The sequence below is a fragment of the Electrophorus electricus genome, chromosome 3 (assembly GCF_013358815.1).
Source record: "Electrophorus electricus isolate fEleEle1 chromosome 3, fEleEle1.pri, whole genome shotgun sequence".
In the NCBI taxonomy this organism is placed as follows: Eukaryota; Metazoa; Chordata; class Actinopteri; order Gymnotiformes; family Gymnotidae; genus Electrophorus; species Electrophorus electricus.
In genome coordinates this window covers 8,625,735-8,645,000 of record NC_049537.1, presented here as the reverse complement: position 1 = coordinate 8,645,000, position 19,266 = coordinate 8,625,735, and the positions used below count along the sequence as shown (strand labels likewise).

The following is a 19,266-nucleotide window of genomic DNA, read 5'->3' as shown; positions in this document are numbered from 1 at the left end:
TGCGAACGTGTGAGCAGTCTTGTCCTGTTTTCTCTCGGTATGTCCGCAGTGCTGGAGTATATGACCTAGATTTAAGTGTGTGGGTGAGAAAAGCACAATCTGTGAGCGTGTGTGTGTTTAGATTAGTATCGCAGAACTGGGGGTGCACTGGTTTTCAACGCTACTCCCCAGCTGAACACTCAATATCATATTTAATGACATATACATATTATATTTAAGAGAGACCAGAACTACACCTATGATGCATTCTAATCTCCTCTTCAGTAATAGAATAAAGAAATTATCACAAAAATGATCTTTAAGGTATGGCCAATCAGAAGTACTTAACTATTAAGAAATAAATGGATCACCAGCATTTATAACATTTATCACAGCTTATAGCATTGTAAAAGTGGCCAAAGGCCCACCTTCAGGCTTTTGGCCAGCACAGAATTTCTGATCAGTTAGAATGCCAAAGTCACTGCTGTAACCTGCTGTGGCCCACTGACGACAGACATAAGGGATGTGTTCACAGTTGATACTGGGGTCTTTAGCAGGGGTCATGAATTTCATGTAGAAAACAAAAACAAATCTTTCCTTTCAGAGAATTTCACCCATTACTTTATCTACACATTAAATGTTATAGATGTCTAAATGGACTACTGATGAAAAGACAAGAGAAAGTGGCCAAATTTGAATGCTGTGCTCAATGTAATTAAAAATAGTTTAAGAGTTACATGTCAAGTTTTTTTTCAGCTGTTGCATCTGTTGCAGTCTACTATGAACATCCTCTGTAGCAAATGTCCCCAGGTCACAAAATTTGAAACTGGGTCCAGATCATGTCTGCCATCCACACATTTATATACTCTTATTACTTGGTGACTTTTTAATGTGACACTTGACAAATTAGATTTAATATGCTGCACATTATAATAAAATGTGTTATATAATCTTCTCTGTCTAACCCACAGATACACATACAGGCACACACACAGAGTTTAGAGTGTTGTATAAACAACATTCTGTGCAGGACAAATGAGAGATGTTGGCTATATCTGGTAAGCAGGAGAATCAGAAGAGACCAGCTCTCCTTATCTGCTGCTCACAGCAGCAGAAGGCGATTTCTTCTTCAGTTGAGTTAAAGATTTCTCTACTAGGAACATTTAGAAACCCTCCCTAGAGAAATCTGAAACATGATGATAGTGAAAGTATCCTCATAATTAGGTTTTAGAACAGCCTAAATGGTGGGTGGAAGTCTTATGTACAGTATAGCATTTGTACTAACTGTGAAAGTTTAAAGTCAGAGCCCCTGTGTGGAATCAAATAACTATAAAATGCCGTTGGAAAAACTATACATTCATAAGACAATATGGCAAGCATTCACTATAATTAAATTCAGCTAATCTCAGGAACAGTAAGAGAGTTCAACATTACCTGATTCTTTATTTTAACTTAGAATTATTCCAATCCATTGTCAACATTTAGGAATAATAATGTTTAAAGGAAATGATTAAGAGCCACAGGCAGGATTTCCTAATGAGTCTAGGTAGGGTTGGAGGTATGGGAGTGTACCAGTTTCTGGTTGAGTCAGACATGAGTTAACAAAACCAGTATATGCTGTTAGTATGTAAGAAGCCTGCTGTTGCATTAAAGCTAGATTAAAAGGACAGTAGGAAATGTTAGTATTTCTGAGAGAAGGTTGGAGTTGTACAATTTTGAAATCACATCTGGTGCATGTGTGGTGTTTCAAAACAGTGAGGGACTACCAGAACAGTGTTGCCTAGTGTAGAAAAGAGTACCCAGCACAGATTCCCTCTACTGCAATGCAGAAGAACATAAGGTACTTAAGCTCCAGAAATGTCAGGACAATGTCAGTGTGACAATACGGCCTCTGTTCCCGTTCTTTTTCTCTTTCTCCTTCTAGTGTGTTTATACATTCTTGCCACGCCTCTTCTCCATTTTTACCTTTGAGAAGTTCATGTTGCAAGCATGTCCTTGAATATAAAGCGTTCTAGTCTATCTACTTTCACATCTACATCTAGTTTATGTACTTTCAAACCATACTTTTACATTATGTACCATACATGTACAATGGCATGTACAATACACATACACATGCTTTGTATTTTTTTAAAAATGGTACATCATATAGGTCTCAGAGTTAAAATACATATTGTATTATGCAATAAAATGACTAACTTTGACATATATACTACTGTAAAAAAAAATATATATATATATATCATATGCAGTGTATCTATTTATTTTGTTATGATACCTGAATCTGATTTTTTCCTTACATGGAAAAAGTCCTTTTATGTGTGTGTACTCTTCATCACATCATAAGATAAACTAAATTAACACGGCCATGTTACTGCACAGGTAGAATGAGCATGAACAGCAGATTCCAATGCATAAGCTTGTTTGTGTGATTTTCCACAGATCATGAAATGAGAGGAGTGGGCTGGTTTACCAACAGCCTAACTGAGCACTTATTCTGGCCATTCATTGACTTTAATTAGCCAATTATGTTCAAAATACTACATGGTTCATTATTTTATGAGGGTTATAAGACACTAGGTTTTTCATGTTAATGACTTTAAAGTCTTTAGAATCTTGGTTCTCAGTATTCTTTGACTAGTGTTTCTTCTTTATTATTTTAAAGTAGCCTATGGACTTTTGGAGTTAAATAACTTCAAGTTAAGACTCCAGCCAACAGGGAAAAAATGTAATAATAATTAAGTGGTCTGGTTATGATGGTGCCTAGCACAGGCATTAGAGTCAAAACATGTCAGTGAGTTTGAGCATTAATTCAAGCAGTTGGTAATGTTGCAGTTGGCATGCATAGTCATTCTGTGCTTGACTGGTACACTTCTCATCCACTAACCTAATTAAGACCATACATCTGTGGGGTATAAAAGACCCTCACTGCTTAGGGCACAATCAGGAAACAGCTACATAGGCAATCACACATGAACCGCAGATAAGCACTGAAGATGAGATGTGGTAAGGCATTAAAAGGGAAAACGAGGCCAACCAGGCAGACAGGAGTGAGGGACGAGTGTGACGCAGGACTGGAAAGTGCAAAGGAAAGCGTTCCAATGATAAATACGGGTCTTATTTGGGACAAGGTGCCTATAACTTTCAGGTACCCCAGAAAACAAACTCCTCTCTTCCCCCTCCTTTTACTCTTTTCTGGGTCAGGTAGTCTTATGGGAACTGGGAAACAGGGCAGCACTGCTGCTCCTTTCTGCCATCTTCTCTCTCCCCATTTCTCTTCATGTCTATGATGCTCTTTTTAATTACTCTCTTTAAACATGTTTAATTACAGGATGCCATCACTCAGATGAATTCTGGAGTTTCAGTAAAACTGCCCGTTTTTATAACCTGACATACACATGCATACAGATGCTGAACCAGCAATATCACATTAAGAAAAATGTTCTTCCGTTTGTGAGTCTGGGTTTGCGGTGTTCTGCCACCTAGAGGTCACAGCTGGCACTAAAGTGTAGAATTTAAGGCAGTCCTACCTCATGTGCCAATCATGAAAAAAGTGCTATTTATGTTATTCACTAGGGAGCAAACACCACCCCTTACAAATGTTTGAGACTCTGAGAAAGAGGATTTAATTTGAGTACTGGTTTGAAAATGTGCCCTGGATGCCAAAAAAAAAGGAGAAAGATTTATTACACTCAAAATTAAACAATTTAACTGTACAGTTTTGTAATTCTGACTCAGATTTGAATCAGACTAAGTTTAAGTTCCAGAAGGAAAGCCACACTATATGTTCCCTAAATCCCACCATTTTATCATTTATTTGGACAATTTATGATGTAGCCTAATTTCCTTGTATTTCAAATAACATTTTAGAGACAGTATCTTCTCTTCAGCAATAAAATGGTGATGATTATTTTGTGGTTTTGTTGAAGACAAATGCTATGATGTCACTGACCATACAGGAATGAGTGACTGTGCAAGACCAAACATTCAAGACATCCTTGCAAACATGATATCTTGTATTAGTGCATACATTTTTTGTGTATGTCTGATGTTCTCAGCTTTGCAAAAGCTAAGAGTGTGTCACAAATAATAGTGATACATGTGGAGTTGCGAGGGAGTGTCTGCCCCATGAATGTGTAAACTGTTGTCTGTTTCCCGGTAAACAAAAAATTCACACTTACCGTATAACATTTATCCAAAGACAGTTTGCTCTTAGACTGATCACTATATATCAAACTAAATGTTAAATGTTTGGATAAGTGAAATTTTAACCTCTATATTCAATTCACAAGTTTGTTTGTTTATATATATATATATATATATATATATATATATATATATATATATATATATATATATATATATATATATATATATATATATATATATATATATATATGAGGAGAGGAGGAGGAGGTTATAAGGATTATAACATACAACAATTAACCGAAATAACACAGGCAGATGGAATATTGTGTAGCTTTGACTCATCTCTAAAAATCTAGGGAAAAGATTACACGTGAAAAAGTGATTATGCCTCCTTTAATAACCAATTTCAGGATTTTGAAAAGTTTCAAAAGTTGTATCTTGTGACATCAGTTGGTCTTTGGACAAAAAAAAAGCTTGTGTTTGATTGGTTCCATCTCATTGTATTAGGTAACATGTCATGGAGTTGAAACCAAATCTAAAGGTGTTTTAATGAGTAAACATTTCCTCGCTAGCATTATAAAATTTGGCTCTATCACGTTAGACTATCTTTGATTACTCATCTGTCAGGTGTTGATTTTTATCTTCCTTCTTAGCCACTGAGTATTATTATCGCAGAAGAAAACTTCCCTTCCAAGATGGCATCAGCTATAGAACTGTAGCCTCTTCCATGGCATTCACCCACCTTAGAAACAGCACACAATTTACATGAATGTGATCTACATATTATATGCTAACTGCTAACTTTTCCATATAAAAAGGAAACTCTGTTGATGCATAATGTGGACATTAATGTGGTTTACCTCTGTGCAGTGTGCATGTCCTGAGCCTTGAACGTATAGTAGAGTGTGGTTTTATGGTAGAGTTGAAACATGCTGCTGTCTCCTTCACTCTCTGACCTCACTGAGAAGCCCAACAGAGGAAGAGACTCACAGGCAAGCCTCTCCTAGAGAGAGAGCGAGAGAGAGATTTGATGGAATGAAACAGAGATTAGAAGCAATGAAACAGAGAGCAAGAGATTAGAGGGTGTGAGAGATAAAGAGAGACAGAACGAAAGATTAGAGAGAGTGAAACAGAAAGCGACAGAGAGAGAAATAATATTTTTCCCCGTGGATGATTTTTATTGACATTTTTGTGTTAATTGTATGTTACCTCAGGCTGTGGGTATGTATAAAGCACTTTATCTTTCAGAAGAAACCATAGACTCTTCCAGCTCCGCTTACTGTTTCGACTCCTCTGCAGAGTCCCACTCATTTCCCCCTCTGATCCTGTCACCTGCACAACCATACCAGACGCACACACACACACACACACACACACACACACACACACACACACACACACACACACACACACACACACACACACACACACACACACACACACACACACACACACACACACACACACACACACAGACAGACATACCCCACAGAAAGAAAAGCCATTTAACACCCTACCTGCATTTAAACAGCACTCTAAACCTGTCATAGCTAAACAAAATCAGCGAGAGACCTGTGTAGTGGTGGGGTTACCTGGTTAAAGGAGACCTGGCCCTTTCGACCCCTCCACAGGTTGGGAGGGTGGATGTTCTGGAATACAGCCGATAGTGGTCGGCTGAGGTTTTCGGTTACCATGGCAACATCTCCTTCTGAATAAAATATTTGATGAAACTGTCTGAATAGGCAACATTTTTTTTTTTTTACAGTAGGTACACTGTCTTGCAATTACACTTATTCCATTTAATTACGTACGCATGTTTTGTAGGGGCATTGTCACCCAATTTGTTAGCCACACTCTACCCTAGTCATCACTGCTCAGTTTCTGGCTACATGACCACTGCTGACCTAATTTTAATTGAATACTGGAGCAACACAGTAGTGACACTGATAGGGTACTGGTGTACTGCTGGTATGAGTGTGTCAGGCACAGCAGAGTGGCTGGAACCTTTCCACATGGCAATGTCACTGCAGGGTTGATAGTGTTCTGCCAAATATATCCAGTCAGTAGCAGTCCTGTGGTCAAACACTGACCACTGAGTCGGAGGATGTATCACATAAATTGTGCAGATGGGCTGTGGTTAATAGGTGATGCGCACTGTACATTTTCAAGTTATATCAATCAATACATTTTTTGAATAAAGTGGGTGGTAAATGTATCTTCCATTTTCTTCTATTTTAGTGACAGCCAGCTCCAAGTACTGCTATCTATCACTGAACTGATCATGAAGGTGTGTGTATTTTGGGCGTGGGTGTGTACTGCTGTCATGCCTTCCTGATCTACCATCTATACACCATTGTTGAATGACCAAACCACTGCTGTTCACAGGCATGATGTGCACGACTTTCATGGTCCTCTACTGCAGTGCAATGATGCCATCACTGTTAAATTCATACTGATGCATACCATGCTTTGAAAGCTCACTGTAGCACTTATCACAAACTTTTGCTCGTTTGTTCTTCATGTATTTGAGAGGGACTTTGTTCCTGCAGCAGTCTCTGCACACAACCTGTAATCAATGCAATATACATAAAATGTGTAAACTATAAGTATTTGTATGTGTTTGTGTGTGCCTGTGTGGGTGTGTATGCTTTTACCTTGCCACAGGCATGGCAGTGGTGCCTTCGGTGTGTGAGGCTGAAATGAACAGGGCAGTTCATGCACACTGCTACCTGTGAGACGGACACCATGGAGGGAGCATTCTCTCCGAGACACACTCCTGGCTTCTGCCCAAACCAAGGGAGAAAAAAATATTTTAATTGAGCTATTCTTAGTAATGGTATCTGCAGCAAAAAAACTGTCAGTTCCTAATGTATTTATGGCGCATGTCAGACAAGTGTACCAGGGAACAGTCCTTGGGAAACATGAGTGCCTGCCTTAGTATGCTACTACTATGTTTGTAGTGCACAGGGATGTGATGTTTAATGAATATCCTCCTCGCTTTTTCAGACACTCTGGCCACATAAAGGAAGAGGATATTAGGATATTCAACAAATATCATATTCATGTGTATGCCAAACAGCAATGTACTAAGACAGATGGCCCAGCCACACACCCCAAAACATAAAACAGAGTATTCTGATGCCTCAGCAGCTTCAAAGTACACTATGCAGAAGTCATAATTCTTTTTAATATCTGTCATTAGTAAAAGTAACACTGCAATAATTAGGATAGAGATCAGAATTCACCTTTTACAGCTGGCATTAAATATATGCACACAGTGCACATATGTGTGCTATTTAAAAAACAAGAAGGTTATTCTTGCATTTATACCTGGCTGTTAGTGAGTGGATCTCACTTTTTTCTCACATTACAAGCCCTCGCCAGCATTGCACCGGCAGGTGCCCAGAAGGTACCATTTTTAAACAGCACTGCTGACTTTCCACACAGAATGTACCTAGTCTTACCAGATTGCATTCACACCTCCAGAAGCAGTTAGTCAGTCCTGATCACATTCCAAACTGTATGAGCATTAGATTTAGCCCTGCCATTATTCAGGTTTCTTGGTTGACTAATATGGAAACACGCAGTTTGCATGTCAGCGGAATGTGTGATAAGGCCCTTTCACACATCTAGACAGCAAAGAAATGACAAACTTGGCTGCTTAAACTGTTAAAATAACATTTTAAATTTAGATTTATGTTTATCTTTCTACTTAAAGATCTCTCATATTACTTAAGAAGATACTTACTGAAAATGTTTCAGTAAATTCATTAACATTAAATAATGTTTTCTAATTAAAATACTGATTCAAATAATGGGTTTTACTTTAAGGGTGGTGGTATAACTATTCTGAACCACAAATATGAAACTACTGAGAGCTAAAAGAACAAGAAAACAAAAGGGTTTTCCCACCAATTTCTGTACACATTATGACAAAGAAAAACTTCCATCAACCATGTGTGATGAAAACAGAGTACTTTCCAGTATGCTATTACAAAACATTTAGTCTTTATAATCTCTCTAATGTTAAACTGAAAGTGTATCCAGCTATTTAACAAAGTGTAACCAGCCCCTAACATCAGTTGCCTATTGGCACTGAAAATTATCACATTTCTAGTGTGCTTCAGTGTAATAGAACAGATCATTGTCATTAGGTAAAAATGATTAATCTTTTACATATGCAGTAGAAGTTATTAGAGATCACTTCACCTTAAAACCACCAGATGGAACTTCCAGGAATGAACCAAGGTCAGCTATTGTCCGATTCAGTGTAACAAACCAGTCATCCCTCTCAATAGAAGTACTACAAACAGAAACACATACATCAGAAGACCCATATGGGTTGGTGTGTTTATGTATGTGTGTGAGTGTGTGTTACTTGCCATGCTGAAAGAGTGATACAAATATCTTTCACCTCAATCTTCAGGGCATTCTGATAATTATTTTCCACCAGCAGTTTAGTAACCTGGGGGTAGTTTTTTTTTAAAAAATGTAACAAATATTTTAAAATTGCATGATAATACAGTGTTGCAGTTGTGTTGTATTGGGACAAGATTGCGTCATTGTTTTTTGTAGAATAAAACCATCATGACACTCTATGCACTGTAGCGCTTAGAACCCATTGTGGGTCTATTACCTCCATCCCTGTCAGTGCTAAAGTGTTAATGAGCCTGTATTTGCCATCCTGTTGGGGGTATGTGTAAAGCATTATATCACTCATCTGCAATACAAAACACAGAAGAGAAAAGCAACACATCAGCCCATGTAATGGCAAGTTACAGAAGTTAAGTAAGAAACATTTATACAGGACAGTTTAATGAGTCAGTATAGATCTGTAATTTGGTGGAACAGTAATTTGGTGGTAGACCACAAGAGGGCCCGAGAAACAGCATTTTGTCTACAAAGTTGTGCCATTTCACTTGGCAAAATACTCACAAAAGGTTACTGTTAATTTATTTTATGCACACACATACATACATGCATACACACATATGTATGCTACCTCCTCTAGTATCATCAGTTTTATAGAAAAGATTGGTGATTGCTACTGTACAAGACAGAGATAAATCTCAGTCCAAATAGAATAACTTTATAAGGATTAGTTCTTTCAGTAGCTTAACCAAATGCACTTATAGAATGCCACTCTAATACATGCAATAAAAACATTAGTGATTTAGACTGTAGTTGCTGCATTACTGTCTGAGTGCTGCTCACTCAATGCCTATCAATGCCTATCACCATGGGCTACATATTTCTGTTCTGTTGCCTGCCACTGCCATTCCATTTCTTCTCTGAGTTGAATGTCTCTCTGAGACAAGCTTAAAAGTATTTCTCTCTCTCTCTCTCTCTCTCTCTCTCTCTCACTCACACACACACACACACACACACACACACACACACACACACACACACACACACACACACACACACACACACACACACACACACACACACACACACACACACACAGTAGACTGCTAGGGCAAAAACATCCTGCCAGGAAATCTGATTCTAAAAAATCCCAAGGGCATCACTGACAGTGTGGGAAAAGCTGAGAATCAGACAATAGGGTTGAATAAAATATCTTTTTTGATTTTTTTTTATTGTTGTTACTTGTCTCATTAACTAAAAAAGAGGGGAAACCAAAATTGTAAAGCACATATCTGTACACCTGAACCTTCTAACAATTAAGGTGGCATACCAAGAATAGGTGACGAGGCTGTTTGCTCTTCCTGCTGACCTTCATGAGAGTTCCTTCTTTCACAAAGAGCTAAGACATTTCACACACACACACACACACACACACACACACACACAGCAGTTTCATTCCGTAATTCTGATGTAAATGTTTGAAGGGTGTAAGAGGGTCATGCAAGTGTTGACTGTTTGATTCTCTCACCCTCCCAGGCTGGAGCAGGTTCTTCAAACCCAGAACACTGTGCTCAATACGGACCAGACGCAGGAGATCCGCCTGAGACATAAACAAACAATTAGAGGAACAGCCAGCCTCCCACACACACACACACACCATTACTACCTTTAGTATGATACAGTAGCTAAATATTGCTATGGCTACACCAACGGATATCCTTTAGCTCTTTGTTTTTTAATAAAAGATTAACTTTGTGCATAAAAAAGCCTCAAGGGGACAAGCAAACCGACTCCACTGTGTTACAACAGGTTTTTTATATTGTCATTTGGAAAACAGCACATGCACGCACGCACACACACACACACACACACACACAGTGTACAACTCACTCCATTCTTGAGGTTGTTGTTTGCCTGATCAGCTACATCTGAGACCACAGCCAAAGCAGCTGAGGCAAAGCACAAAAGCACATGGAACAAAGAGAGTAGCACAATTACACTGACGTCATCCACAAACAGGATGCACACTACACAACAAGCATACATATACACACACACAAAGACAGCCTGATGATAAATCTAGCTGTCTCAAGAATGATAGGCAAAATAAGATCTGGATGTTAGGGTTAAAGGCTACATGCCTGGAAGTGAATATGAGATATGACATATAGCCAATATTTCCCAATATTTTGGGAATATTTCCCAAGGAGATCTGGTGATAAGAGCCCACATGTTGAGCACATTATTATACATTGCAGTGATGAGGGCCAAAACGGCTGCCACAAAAACAACAAACATGTTGGACACTCATAGGGTACCAAAACCTCACAGCCCTAATGCCAAACCTTTGTGACATATTGTGACAAAAATACTAATCTCATTAATGAAACCTAAAAATTTTGATTTATGAATGCAAGTAGCCAAGTCTTTAAGTCAAATATACAGTCTACATGTACATAGACGAGATAAAATGGTTTCTTAAGATTTATGTCATGCTAGTCACCCTAGCAAATTACACTGAGAAAATATCCATAATTGTATTGTACCCTGTGCATCCTCGTACTCTCTGGAGTCTGGTGAAATATTATTCAGGTAATCTGACAAAGATAAATTGGACGGTGTGTTAGAAAGAAATAACAAACAAAATATGGACACAAATACAGACAAACGTATATTTGGGAAACAGCTTGGGAAGTAATTGGGGGTTAATAAGAGGTTGGCACATAAGGGAAGCACACATTAAACCAGAAATGTTATATTGGTACATACACTAGATCTGTTTAGGCTCTAGGTAGACAGTTTGTTTCAGGAATATTCTGGTGCTTGGTCAGTTTATTTCTAACTGGTGTGGAATGTGTAATAGCTTAGGCATGTTTAGACAAACACAGCAGCTGGGTTTAATGTTTTACCTGTTAACAGCACATGGTACTGTAGAACTCTCACTATAACCTGCAGCAACTGCTGCTTCAGACAGTTCCCATCCAGCTGTTGAGAGATAAAGCTACTGTGATGTAGTTATACATACAAATTTCTAAGCATCAGTCCACTTATGCACTGAATAGGAAGTTGATCCTAAATTGCAAGTATGTGGTCTATGGATTAACGTTTAAGGAATGATTTCACCATGGCACCCTTACAGAGTTCTCCAATAAAGCTTGATTACATTTCTCTAACTGGTTTACAGAATAAAACAATGAAAGAATTTACAACAAAGAATTTACAACAGGTACTGGGTCTCCACTGGACCTGGTTTGTCAGTCTCTTTTTAAAAGAGCAGAATAAATTAAGATGATATCTCACTGTGTTGTCCATTTCATCCAGAGCCTTCATTCGGTTGTCATGGTGACTGATGAAGGAAGAAAAAACAGAAAAGTCCACCTTCTTGGCCAAGATGATGTCAGCGATGCCGTCGTTTTGATCCCTTAGCAGGAGAGAGAACAGCAGAATGGTTATGGAATATAAAGAAAATCAAAACAAAACTAAACAAAACAAAAGATGGATGAATGAACTGAATGCATACATGAATATTTAACTTTCTAATTGGTTGTCTTACCACTCTTTGATGCGGGTTTCCAGTTGGGAGATCAGGTCTTGGTGGAGTGAATAAATCACAGGTAATTCACCCCAAAATTCTCTCAGCTTCTCATTTGCATCTATATTCTACAGTTTTTAAAAAAACATACACAAACTGTATGCTTTTAGAGAAGCGGTTGGGTGGTCCTGAACCTTTATTAGTAATAAAGCTAAAAGAAAATAGGTTGCTCCTCTTGATGCAATAACAAAAAGTAAACAATCCAAACCTTCATCTCTTGAAGCTCTACTTGGTTTGTTTACACAAGCATTGCTTGCAGACGATGCAATCAAAGAACATCACATATAAAGCTGATGAAATTAGCTAAGATTTTGTTATATGCAGTTGCAAGCAATTACTTTTTTGCTAGAGCAGAACAGTCAAAGAATCAAGATCAAAGGACAAAAAGAAGCAAAGTCACTTTCATTCACTTTTAGCTGTACATCAATCTAAAAATAATTATGCAATCTCCATAACTGAAATTTGCATTTTAGGCTGATATCAAATTAACATCATTCAGTGGATGAAACTATTACAGCATAGCGTACATTTTCATTTTGGCAAACCTGAGAAAGATTCTTGAGATCACAACACTAGTCTGTAAGCTTTAGGTGCAAGCCTTAATTAAAAAACATTTTATTTACCATTCTTGGAACTGTTTTATATTATATGACTGAAATCAGTAATAATGATTATCAGATCATTTTTGTGCTATATTTCTGATAAAACACTTGTCCTAAGTTATACATATACATACAATTAAACACATTTAGAGATGATGCATTCACATACATTACATACCTCACTAAGAAGCTTTAAAGTCTTTACATGCCTTAGAGAAACACAAAAGGCAACGGCACACACACAAAACTTACATTAATTGTGATTCTTATAATTTTACAAATTGTTGCAGTAAAGATAACCTTTCAAATTATATCCAATGCCACAATGTTAAATATTAAATAACAAAATTATTATAGCGCTATAGTATAAACTTTTACATTTAACAGAAAACTCCGTTACATATGCATTTTTGTTTACTGAAGTATAGTGATTCAACATACTTGTCCTTAAAGATTATACCATACAAGAAACATATTAAACACATTTCTTCCCATAACATGTTAATTATTTATGGCTCTTTCATATTCTACGATTACTATCAATTTATTTTCCTTTTACCCAGCTGTGAACAACATTGTGATTGTTTCTTTTTATATAAAATATTATTTGCTGTTATAGTTGTCTTTGCAATGTTTTTTGCCACTGCTAAGTAGTGAATCACCACATCCTGAAGAGGGATTGTTTAGGAACTGGGCAAATACTGAGTGACAAAAATTATGTGCACCTCATTATACCATGGCTATCTTTTGTAGTGAGCCAGTTTTTGAGGCTAACATGCATATCCAGACACTACAGCCACCTTTTTTACAGTTGCTGTGAAGTGTATGAGTTTTCCATATAACTAAATATAACTATATTACATATAACTAAATAAGGCAGACAGCAAGAGCTGGATTTAGATTTGGTGGTTACAGTTGGTCAATTAGGTTAAAAATAATAAGTCATCTAATACATGGAGAAGACTTGTGCTAATCATTTGTTTAAGATGATTTTCTGGGCAACCCTTCCATATTGTAAAGGATGCAAGAATTATCGGTTGTTCTTCTGTACAGCTATTGGGGAATATGTTTTTCACACAAGAGAAAAGTTCCCTGAGCAGAACCTCTGAGGTCTGAATATCGATGTGCATACTTTTAGTATTATCTCCTCACTTCTCACTAATCTCTCTCACTATGCGCACTTTACACAGCTCTAAAAAATTCCCTTGGGGACTTTAGTGGGTTGCAAGTTCAATCTTAATGTAGTTCCTCTGTGCAATGATTAATAACATTTAAATCACTCTTTAATTGTATTTGTTGCCTTATGCTCACTTAAGATAGGATAAATACTATACCTTTTTAAAAAATGGGCAGAACTATCTAAATGTCTTTCAGTTGTTCTATTAAATTATACAAGACAAAAATAAAATGCCAAAAAATTATTAAATGTTTTATGTGATACTCACTGTGTCTCACTGTCTAGTAGTTCCTTCGCAGTATAAAATGCTCTAGAATAATTTACAGTCTGAAAAGAAAAGAAGGCATTGGTAAAACTACACTTAAACACACACACAGACACAGAGGGACACACACAGAGCTTACCAGTCTTTCAGATGACTTCCTCTCCTCCTTTTTTGTACAAGGCATGCCTACAGATACACTCACTGATCCATCACACCACACATTAGGAGAGCAGATAGTGTAGGCACTAAAAAGACAAAACAGTCAACACACAATTTGAAGAATTTCTACACACACACACAGACACATACTCACTCATACACACACATATTCGAAGGCAATTCCAGGTGGGTAACTACAGTGTACTGTAGTAAGATCTCTCGCTCCCTCTCTCTTTATAATATATTATATATATATAATATAATATAAAGAGAGAGGGAGAGCAGAAAGAGGAGATATTAAAAAATTAAAAATTAGGTAAAAACACAGTTTCCAGAGTTTAAGCAAAGTGCAAAGTTCTGTCCTAAATGTTCTGTTTCTCTGGATTTTACTACACTTTTTAATATCTCTACATCTCTTACTACAGTACACTGCAGTTAATCACGTGGAATCGTCTTCATATATATATATATATATATATATATATATATATATGCGCAGCTGATGAAGGACCTCTCTCTGAAACATCCTGTTTATCTTGAAATTCTGTCTTGGTTTTCTTTCCAAATTTTTGTTAATAGGAAGGTGTACAAAATTTTGCTGATTAACTAATTTAGACATTTACAATAATTATATAGTTCAGTCATGGGTCAAATACTCAGGAGAATACATCTACTAGATCTGTGTAAATAAATCTAACTGAACAGTCTCACAATCTTTCACAGATTGCTTTTCATTCAGCTTTTAAGCAAAGCATGTTCCACATGTAGGCAGGGTTAGAACAGCAGTTCTTAATCCTCTCTGCCTCTAATACACTTAAACTACATCCCACAAATATGTAAAATATTGCAACTGGTATATTATGGTGATATGGTGATATTATTTCATGGAATCTATGATTACACTTTTCATCTCTGTTAAATTGAATGAAGATAAAGTTGTACCTCTCCGTTTCTTGCTCAGATGACTGGCCTTTGCTCTGAAAGCCCGGTAGACTGCTCATATCGACATAACCATCAGTGTCATTGGCTGAACTCTGACTTCTCTGATTCTGACTGGAAGGATTTAAGAGGCGAAGCTGCACATTCTCATAGTGGGGGTTTGTATTTAATACATTCTCATACACTGAAGAGTCAACATTGGGGGAAGAGAAAGAACGAGGTTTCAAAAAGGGAAGGGGCTTGACAAAGGGGTAATGAACAAAGTCATCTGGCTCCACCCCTAACATATCCCATGAGCTGGGAGCAGTAGTAACAGTAACACTGTTATTGTGATGTGTGGTTAAACCTGGCCTTTGCTTGTTCTTGTGCAAAAGGAAGGAAGACGGGGATGATGGTAGTGAACAATTATGTGCCCTTTGAGGCTCAATAGTGCCTACATTTTGCCTGATTATACTGAATCTTTTGCAAGATTCTTGTGGACTTGATTCTGAAGAGGACCTGGAGGAGACTGAGCGACTATCTGCCAAGCTTCTTCTTTCAGATTTTCTTAGAAAACGCAATGGCAAAAAGTAACGTTTAAAGCCAAAGTCAAGTTTCCTACAGGAGGCGGAGATATCATTTGGCAGAGCAGGTGTACTCTTTCTTATTGGCCTCTTTGTGATAGAAGACAGTTCAAAAGGAGGTGGTATTTGCATAGTATTAATGCATAGATCATTAGAAGGGCAGGAACTCTCTTGTGAGAGACATCCTAATGAACCCGTTAGAGTAGGCAAGCTATCTCCAAGGAAATTGTGTCTGTAGCATGATTGTGGGTGTAGCATTAAGCGTTCCTTTCCTGATAATGTGGGGCTCATTTGGTTCAGTCCATTAGGGGGAGTTTCCACTGATATGGAACGAGTCATTAAATATTTCCTGGTCTGCAAGAAGGTTTTGCTTTGAAATTTTGGTTCAGTTTCTTCATACACATGCTCTTCTGGGACAGCCTGTGACCTTTCAGTTGCTATGACTGACTGACCATCTTGGACTTCTGAACTCTCTTCCTTTTGTCCATCACATTGCTCCACTTGTGTCTGCTGTGACTTCTTGTGTATTGGTTTAAAGCAAACAGCTGAAGAGGCAAATGGTAGCTCCAATTCAGAAGTCATACTGAAGTCACTTGATGTAGACTTGGACAATGCAGATTGGCTTGGAATGGCATAATTTCTTTCCATTTCATCATACGTTGTCATGGCCTCAGATGAACACAGTGAAGAAGAGGATGAACCAGGCTGGTGAGACAACTCAGAGAGAATACCAGCTTCTCTGTCTGACTTTAGATCTAATGGATCATCTGTATGTGATGGATCCTGAGATATTCCAGTTTGCATATCCGGGGAAGATTTCCCAAGCAATGGGGAAGGGTTTTCTAACAGCTCTTTATTATCTTGTTTACTTTCTTTACCATACTCTTCAATGAAAGAAGATAATGATCCATTTGAGCTCTCTGAGCCCTCTCCCACAGACAGCATCACTGTATCCCCATGATCGCCCACCTCCTCTATCTCTAATGTCCCAGATGGTTTACTCTGCTCAAAGAGATCACACTCAAAGAGTCCATCTACATCTGCTAATGCCTCACCTGCATCACAGACATCTGGGAACATGCAAACTGTGTCAGTTTTGTCTAAGCACAACTCATTAGTGTTAATTTCATTTGAAAATATGTGATTTTGGTAAAATCTATTTGAAAACATTTCATCAGTGAATAATCCATCAGTATATGCTTTGTCATATAACTTTACAGATGTGTGGGTTTGATTAATGTTCAGGCCATCATTGTGCACTATTTGCTCATCACATTTTTGTGTAGCTGACTGCACAACAAAGCAACCATCAACAGGAACCTTGAGTGATCCGGTTTTACTATTCCTAACCACTTCCCACCCTTCCTCTTCCCTATTCAGCCATCCTACCACTGCTCGCATTTCCTCCTCTCTGTCACTGCAGGAGTCAGAAAGAAGCTCCAGTGAATCCTTACCCTCATCAGAGTCAAATTCCTTCCCCTGTTCTAAACCTACCTCCCAATCTAATTCACCACTCTGTGCTAGTTCCTCCCCACAGCCCAACTCCTCTCCAGGTCCCAGCACGTCATCCCATTCTTTCTTATCTGCTTGTGTTAACTCCACCCCCTTCATGGCCCCCTCTTTTCGTTCTATATTTTTCCATGTTTTTGATTCCTCCCTTTGTTCTAGAGCCTCCTTCTGTCTTGATTCCTTCCATCGTCTGAGCATCTTATTCCGATGGATGTTAGGCATGTGCTGGTCCAGATTAACAGGCTTTAGATTTTTATTAGTTTGTCTCTTCGAGTAATTCTTTGAGCTGTACAACTGCTGGGAGTTTGATCTTGGTTTGGAGGCAATGGTTGATTTACTTCCCTGAAAATGTAAGCGCTTTCCAAGCACTTGCGCGCCAAACTGCCCCTTACAAGCACTCTGAGTATAAGTCTGTGATGTGTAGTCCAGGTTATGTTCCTGTAATTCTGAAACACATGACATATTTAAATTATATAATGGTCTCATACTAAGTCTTAAAATGTAATTCATTCACCTCAAAATAATATTCCCCAAATAAAAGTTCATGGTCCATCTTAACATAAAGGAAAACATTTTTTGAAGGTTGCTAATTCATTTTCACAGTCAGTAATAAAATCTAAAAGGTAATGCCATCTCAGTAATCTTCTAATTACATTCTGCTGATTTTGAATAATGTTCCATATATATATATATATATATATATATATATATATATATATATATATATATATATATATATATATATATATATATATATATATATATCACAAATGATACAAAATTTCCATTCCATGAATTTCCAATCCATGGACGATGCCTGCCAGGTGTCACTCTTATTTTGCCATTCTTTTTCGTTTGTTAACATTTTCTCATAATGACCCTTCCAAAAGCATTAGCAACAACGCATTATTAGCAACAATAATGCATAACCTATGTTAATCTGGGGTAAAATACATAGTCACATAAAACAGGATACAAAGTTCTGACAGAAGATGTAACATTCTTTTTTCACACTCAAGACTATGCATTGTCATATGTGTTGAAACTTTTTGTACAACAGCATGAACGATAACCTAAGGGCATACATGGCAAAAGGGGCATGCAAAAACCACTGCAAAAAACTTGGACTCTGTACGAAAATACGTATTGCGAGTCATAGCAGTCTTTAAGACATTTTAAAATAAACTACGTCCGTGCTGAGTCATGCACGCCACTATTTTAATTTTAAAAAAAAACAAAAAAACCTAGTCTCACTGACGTTCTTTATTCGATTGTCGTATTTAAATTATAAACTCACCTGAACTCATTTTGGCACATGGTCTGTCTCATATCCCACTTAGAAGCGACGTTTTCAGATAAAGGTTAAAAATGCAGTAGATGCGTATAGCGGAGCAGACGTTTAATGGTTTGCTATAACGTACTGTTATTGCCCAAGAACAAGCCTTCTCTATATTGTGCATCGGTGGACTGCGATTACTATGGTGCGCAGCACGCACACATTGTCGCACGAGACTACTCTAGCGTTCAGCGCGGGACAGGAGGCGTCTCCTCTTGTACTGCTTCCTGAGGAAACACGCCAGATAAACTGAAAAAAATAGGTAGGATGTGAGCTTTTTATGACTGTGATTTTGACTCTAATTTTAGTATCAGTAAAGATGAACGAAAGAAATTAGAAGTAAGGCGTAGGCTATGTGAGATTTTTTTTTTTTTAATCTCCAGAATATAATCTCACCCACTCACACAAACACAGCGGCATACTTTGTGCATTAAAGAATGTTTTTAAATAGCAAGTCTATACACAGTTCTGACAGGGCTCTGAGATTATAAGGGAGTCTCCTCTCTTGTGCTGCCTCCTTGCGCGCGCGCTCTCTCTCTCTCTCTCTGTTGTACACACACTGATGTCACGATCAAAGATTGTTCAAAGTCCAAAAAAAAGATATAAAACAGACTTATTCCAGAAA

At 37.7% G+C, this 19,266-nt stretch overlaps 1 protein-coding gene across 1 annotated transcript; it reads right to left on the bottom strand.

Annotated features, from left to right (window-relative positions):
- Positions 1–4,504: 4,504 nt before the first annotated feature.
- On the bottom strand, positions 4,505–18,769 carry LOC113576004 (FYVE, RhoGEF and PH domain-containing protein 5). The gene is made up of 21 exons (XM_027007889.2): positions 18,603–18,769; positions 15,237–17,751; positions 14,275–14,380; positions 14,139–14,197; positions 12,872–12,902; positions 12,053–12,159; positions 11,800–11,920; positions 11,409–11,484; positions 11,046–11,096; positions 10,390–10,448; positions 10,028–10,099; positions 9,830–9,898; positions 8,765–8,848; positions 8,511–8,593; positions 8,338–8,431; positions 6,783–6,911; positions 6,592–6,694; positions 5,721–5,836; positions 5,338–5,460; positions 4,989–5,131; positions 4,505–4,870 (listed from the first exon to the last, which is right to left on the bottom strand). Exons 1-21 carry the CDS (start codon positions 18,610–18,612, stop codon positions 4,834–4,836), a joined length of 4,188 nt encoding a protein of 1,395 aa, XP_026863690.2. The 5' UTR covers positions 18,613–18,769; the 3' UTR covers positions 4,505–4,833.
- Between the last annotated feature and the right edge of the window lie 497 nt (positions 18,770–19,266).